General features: G+C 40.8%; 1 protein-coding gene across 1 annotated transcript in view; it reads left to right on the top strand.

Moving 5' to 3' along the window:
- The first annotated feature begins 209 nt into the window (after positions 1–209).
- Positions 210–6,977, top strand: part of USP50 (ubiquitin specific peptidase 50) — a 30,428-nt gene continuing 23,660 nt past the window's right edge. Inside the window, exons 1-5 of the mRNA XM_019664808.1 lie at positions 210–297; positions 1,844–2,038; positions 2,310–2,505; positions 4,193–4,402; positions 5,844–5,986. Of these exons, the coding sequence (XP_019520353.1) occupies positions 245–297; positions 1,844–2,038; positions 2,310–2,505; positions 4,193–4,402; positions 5,844–5,986 (797 nt within the window). The 5' untranslated portion in view covers positions 210–244. The remainder of the gene's footprint in view (positions 298–1,843; positions 2,039–2,309; positions 2,506–4,192; positions 4,403–5,843; positions 5,987–6,977) is intronic.

Genomic DNA, 6,977 nt, shown 5'->3' with positions numbered 1-6,977 from the left:
GCAACGTGCTAGAATATTGAAGGTGAATGGAAATGATTATGATGCATGGAAAATCCAAGTTGGAATGTACCTGAAGGACAGATAAAAATCAGTTTGCAGCTACTAAAGGGGGAGTGAGGGACATAGAAATTGTTTATTACAAACAAAAACAGCCGAAGTAACAGGCTCAGAGAAATGAAGTTAAAAGGGTTAGATGTAGCTAGCTCCTGAATAGAAGTGAAAAGTCCGACGTGGTTTCTCTGCAATGACTTCGCAGCAGCCGTTCCCTGCAGATGACTTCAGTATCTACTATGTCCTGTGAGCCTCCATTTACTACAGCTTTCTAGATAAGCACAGTTAGGAGGGTGGGGGAAGCCATGCTAAAGGAGTCGGGGATCCATGCCACATTTGGAAGGTTTCCCCCAGATTTGACCCATTGGAGGTCCCCCCAAAAGGAGGGAAGATATTATTTAATACCTGGGCAATAGATATTCCTAAAGAGTGACAGACAGTCCAGGTCCTCCCATAAAAACGGTAAATAAAAGTGAAAATGACCATTCGTATAACAGTGAGCTCTTTTCAAATTGGAGAATTATAAGTAGAGGTACTGAGGTGAGGTAGTGATCTCATGGAGACTCAATTTTCAATACTGCAGATGGGAAGACAAGTGATAAAGCACAAAGCTGCTGGACTGTCTGGTGGGATAACCAAATTACAAAAGCAAACTGTGGAGAGAGGACTCCTTGGGAGCCCGCAGCACCCCCTCTTCCGTGCAGGGCTGGTTGGTTCACACGAATGCTTTAATTCTATAGCTTACTGTTACAGGACATTCTAGAGGTGTCGCTTCTTTAAAATTAGTTTAGGTGACCACTTAACTATGTAATCAGTGCCACGTGCCTTGCATCATTTAATCCTCGCAACAAACCTATAAGGCAGGTAGCAGCACTCCTATTTTATAGAAGAGAAACAAGCATGAGAGTCTCAGATCATGTAAGTAGTAAGTGGCAGAGTCAGGATTCAAATTAAGACCTATTTTTTACGAAGTTTAGGCTCTTTTGCGTCCTTTTCCTCTGTGTGTGTGTATGTATGTAATATAAATAATATGTATATATAATACACACATGTATGTGCTCTTAATATATGTACGAGTATATGTGTATATATTATACAGTATATATATATATACTGTACATATTATGCAGTATATATATATATATATATATACTGTACACACACTCAAGATATGATATATAAATCCAAATAACTTGACAGATGGCAAGTAGGTAGGTAGGTATGTAGATAAATATCCCTTCTCTCTACATACCACTGTACATCCCTTAATATATTGTCATGGGCAGATGACTAAACCACTTAAACATGATATCTCATCTATAACAGGATTTAAAAATAAGTGTACCTACCCCAAAGAATTTTTGAAAGAGTTAAATGGGCAAATACATGTTAAGTACTTAACATAGCGCCAGGCTCAATACAAGATAGCTATTGTTACTATTAACTACTACTATTATTACTATTAATAATAATTAAATAACTTGCCCAGCAAAAAACAAAATACTTTGGTATTCTGAGGGAAAGTTTGCATTTTGAGCCAAGCAATTCTAAGATTCTGTCCTCTTGCTTTGGTTTTATGAAGAAACTTTTATCTCTTATTTGGCTGCTGGCACTGTTCAAAGAATTCTGGATTAAGTCATGTAATTTGAGACTCCAAGTTTGAATACTTCTGTCCTTGGTAGGGAACTTGTTTGAACCTTTGTGTCATGAGGTCAAGAGGGGCTTATTGTCACATGCACATATTTTGTTCCCTCAAAATGCTTTCCTTTCTTTTCACATGGTACCAACACAGTGCAGACTGCACAGATCACTATGATACCTCTCCAGTTAAGGCAGCTGATGAGAACCAGCCCCATTTCCAGGGCGTGACTGGCCTACGGAACTTGGGCAACACGTGCTACATGAATGCCATCTTACAGTGTCTCTGCAGCATCTCACCGCTAACGGAATACTTTCTCTCCGGAAAGTATATTACTGCCCTTCAAAAGTAAGACCATGGGCATTCCCTGCAGTCCACCCCCTTCCCCCTGTTTCCCCACGGTGAGGTTAGGAAAGGAACGCACTGAAATCCCTATTAAAGGCTAAGCAAGTCAGTAGAGGCTGCAGTGCTCCAGATACTATTTCTAGGGTAAGTAAAGCAAGAAGGTCAACCGAGAAATGAATGAAGCTTCGTTTTGGGCCTAATGTCCAGATGCTTGAGATTTTAGGTGCCTTCTTTTCATTAAATCAGCCGAAACATTCCCCCTCCTTTTTTCAAGGAATTGCAGTGAGGTCGCCACTGCTTTTGCCTATGTGATGACAGACATGTGGCTTGGAGACGCAGACTGTGTCTCACCAGAAATATTTCGGTCAGCTCTTGGCAGCCTCTACCCAGCATTTACGAAAAAGACACAGCAAGATGCTCAGGAATTCTTGATTTATGTCCTGAATGAACTTCATGAATCTCTGAAAAAAGTAAGTGGAGAGAATTAATGGCCTTTAAATAGGATAGACCTTCAGCTCTATCAGCAACTTTCATTTTTCATTCTTTTGTTTGTTCAGGCAATATTGCCTACTCTGTGCCAAGTGTAGGTTCTGGGAGTATTGTGGGGGAACATTCCAGTTAGTATTTGAACAGGTCTGTATTTACCAAGCTTTGTTGACCATCAGAGCCATGTAGGAAGATTTTTACAAGACAAATTCTAAGGCCCTCAGTCCCGTGTTACTGAGTTAGAATATCTGGGGCTGTCTGCTGGGAAAGCTCACGTGGCATTTCCCATGATCAGCAGGTGTTGGGACCATTAACCTAGTTCCCTTTGCAAATCACATCTGCACGGACTTTTTTTTTTTAAGCGAAAATCATTTTTTTTGTAAAAATATATTTCTCATGACATATATTATAACATGTAGAACTTTACAACCTAAAATAAATGTTCTTGGTAAGTACAAACCCAAGAAATGATTAAGCTTGGTATTAGGTTGAAGGACAGATCTATACACTGTATGAAGTTTCATCTTCATACCAAACATGCGTAACCTGAGTTCTTCATTGAGTAGGACATACATTTAATAAAACATGAAACTGCCCCAGTTACTAAGAGTTTTACCCTTGTTTACAAGCCTCACTTCCTTCAGCCTTGGTTGGAAACCCACACTCTCCAGAGATGTGCCCTTGACTTTATGCAGCACCCTTGTGCGGCTGTTAGCTTACCTCATAGCTATCATCCCGGAAATACTTAGCATAAAAGATCACAGTGTGTAGCCAGTAATCATTCTCATATGCTATCCTCAGTTCCACTTCTCATTTTTATTAGCGATGAGATATCCATGGCAGCACTTTTTTTTTTAACCAGAGGGGAGGGTGGTGATTAGTGAAATCACACAGGTACTCACTGTCAGCCAGCCTAAAATAAATAGCATTCTGGTTTCCAAGGCCCAACGTGGAATTAGGGGCCTTCGGTTCCTGTCAGGGCAGGAGACCTGGGCGGGCAGCTGGGTGTGATGAAAGAGGCAAACCAACGTGCAGCACTGTGCCTGCTGACTGTGGAGCAAAGGTGTCTTCCACACATGTGTTCTCCTGAAGCTGTACAATCACCGAAGAGCCAGGATGTGAGCCCGGCCTGGCCGTTCCTGAGTGTGACCAGATTCAAATCAGGCTACAAGGCTAGTTGAATTGGGTGGCCTTCAGAATTTAGGATTTGCTCTTTTTAAAAAGTGTTTTCTAACAATAAGAGGAGAAGAAGCTAGGGAACATAACCTGAAGGGAATGAAGGAGAGAGAAATTTCTTGATTATCCTCTGTATCAGCTTGTGTGACTGAAAGCTGTTTAACAGCTTACTTATCCTTGCCCAGGAAAAACTTCCGGGATTCTGTGTCACATTGTCATAGGCTGTCAGCTAATGGGGCCACAGTCATGTTTTACCCGGGTTAGGGTGTCATCGTTCCTTAGCTTCACTTAAGGAGGGAAATAACTGAATTATCAGAAATCACACAGAAAATATATACTCTTAAGAAGATCTTACTCTGTTTATTGTTTGAAGTTGCACAACATGGTTTCTGGTAGCCATGTATCATTCTGAGAAAAAAAAACATCAAGTCATTCTATTAAAAACCTTTTTGATAACCAATAATTGATTTAGGGCAAATTTGTTCCTTGATTCAGTACTGCCGAAGAAGATCATGTGAGAAAACATCTATTTCAAGATGCTGCAGGAAGGTGACTGCCAATGAGTTCTCCATCATCACCCAGCTGTTTGAAGGACAGCTCAGTTATAGCATCATGTGTCTGAAGTGCGAGAACTGCACCTACAAGAATGAAGTCTTCACCATCCTCTCCCTCCCCATTCCATCCGAATACGAGTGCCATCTTCAGGTAGGGACTCTTAGCCCCAGATGCTGCTTTTGTCCAGCTCTGCCCTAGCCTTGGGTGTTCTCAGGGCTTTCCTACATTCTCTAGTATGAAAAGGGCTGCTTTATAAATAAAAGAAAAATTGGAGGGCCGGCTGAGTGGATCAGTTGGTTAGGAGCTTGCTCAAGAGTGTGCGCTCTGAGCAACAGCAGTTGGAGTCCTGGCCTGAGCTGAGCTGCAGCTGAGCTGCCAACAGGTGGCAGGATGGCTCAGCCAAAAAAAAAAAAGGAAGCCCATGACGACAACGTTTTACAGAAAAGTGACATACAGCCAAAAGTTACTGTGAATTCAGCTGCATTTCTAAATGTACTCAATAAAACAGCCTCATTGTAAAATTGAAAAGGTAAATGGGGTTTATTTAGTACTGAAATGGCTTGGTACATACAGGGAACGTATAATTTCTTGCAAAAATGTATGGCCCTTCCTTACCCTAGAGGGGTAAGTTGGTCCAGTTTGGGAATTAGATATAAAAGACTCTGACTCAGTCGTGAATTCTTATGTTTTAGACAAAAGCTGTGTTGGGAAGATAGAATGAAATCTAGTGCTTTAGTTTCCCTCTGGAATTTTCTTCACCATAATACCAAGAGATCTGTAAACAATGGGGTGGGGATGGGGGGCAGGGGGATTGTGGTAGAAAGCAGGAAACAGTTAGGAAGCAGGGAGCAATACATTTCCTTGCAGAATAATACACATCTGTGGTTTTTTTCTTCCTATATTATGAAAGCACATTTATTGCTAAAAGTTTGTACATACCAGAATTGGAGAATAGAATCCTGCTACTTATTCAGAACTGGACTTGTTCTCAGATCCAACTGTTCAAGGTTGCTGGCGATGAATTGCAGAGACTCTAAATGTGGTGCCGGCATGTCCACGGCACACAGAACCTGTGCTCCTCTTCTGCTATAGGTGAATGGTGTGCAGAGCTGGGGGCCTGGCTTCGCTGAGCATGCCTCCTGTGCACGTGGGGTCACAGTCTCTTCTGTTCTGCTGTCTTTATTATGGGCCACTGCAGAGCACTGAGATACGGTCATTATTCAATCACCACATCACTTTTGTGATGAGATGAATAAAATGTAAAACAGCTGCCTGACTTGGTTAGTGGAAACTGTGCAGTCAATATTATTCCGAAATAAACCAGAAACGTTCAAATATTGATTAAGAGCTGAGAAGCAAGATGGACACTTGGATCATTTCAGTAACTAAGTGAGAAGGAAGCACTTCCTTTGCCAGGTGGACTTCACACCCAGCCAGGCTGCAGCTTGTGACACTGGTGTCTCTGGGATGGTTGACTTTGAGGAAAGCACCAAGGATTCGATGTCTACAGGTTTTCCAAAGTTCTGATATAAACAAGGAGTCCAGGTTGCAGTTGATCCAACTGGGTCACCAAATGCTTTTTACCCAACAGGACTGTCTCCAGTGTTTTTTCCAACAAGACACACTGACGTGGAATAACCAAATTCACTGTTCCTTTTGTGAAACCAAGCAAGAAACGGCTGTGAGAGCCAGTATTTCCAAAGCACCAAAAATAATGATCTTTCACTTAAAAAGGTATGGATTTTGACATTTTGTGAGCAGATGTTTTTGAACAGCTTTATCAAGGTATAATTCACATACCATGTAATTCACCCATTTAAAGTGTATGATTCAATGGTATTCAATATATTACATTAAGTTTTAAAAACTTGTGGTAAAACATATGTAACATAAAATTTGCCATTTTAACCATTTTAAGTATATACTTCATTGGCTTTAATTTCATTCACAATGTTGTGCAACAATCACCAAAACTTTTTCATCACCCCAAACAGAAACTCTGTACCCATTAAACAAGAACTCCTCATTCCTCCTCCCCCAGCCCTTGGCAACCTCTGATCTACTTTCTGTGTCTATAAATTTGCCTATTCTAGGTACTTCATATAAGTGGAATCATATATCCATTGTCCATTTTTAAAAAAGTTTTTTTGTATCGGGGGGAACAGTGTGTTTTTCCAGGACCCATCAGCTCCAAGTCAAGTAGTTGTTTCAATCTAGTTGTGGAGGACGCAACTCAATTGCCCATGTGGGGATTGAACCGACAACCTTGGTGTTATAAGCACTGCACTCTAACCAACTGAGCTGACAGGCCATCCCACATTTGTCCTTTTTGCTGGCCTATTTCACTTCGCATAATGTTTTCAAGGTTCATCCATGTTGTGACATGTACCAGAAGTCCATTCCTTTTCATGGCTGGATAATATTCCATTGTGTGTATATCATATTGTGTTTATATAGTCATCTGCTGAGAGACATTTGGCACTCAAAAAAAAATAAATTCGCTGACCCCATCCTTGGGGATTCTCATTCCACAGGGCCGAGGTGGAGCCTAAGCATCACTATTTTAGTTTTTATAGCCCACCCTCACAATTTTTATTTTAAAAAATTTCAAATCTATAAAAAAGTTGAAAAAATATATAATGAAGAGTCAGATACCTTAAAATCTTAATCAGTTGGTGACACTTTGCCACATTTCATTTTTCTTTGTCTGTCTGTCTGTCTGTCT

This window comes from Hipposideros armiger, unplaced genomic scaffold (genome assembly GCF_001890085.2).
Source record: "Hipposideros armiger isolate ML-2016 unplaced genomic scaffold, ASM189008v1 scaffold_12, whole genome shotgun sequence".
Classification (NCBI taxonomy): Eukaryota; Metazoa; Chordata; class Mammalia; order Chiroptera; family Hipposideridae; genus Hipposideros; species Hipposideros armiger.
Note: the sequence above shows the minus strand (reverse complement) of the source record. Positions and strands in the feature narration are given on the sequence as shown.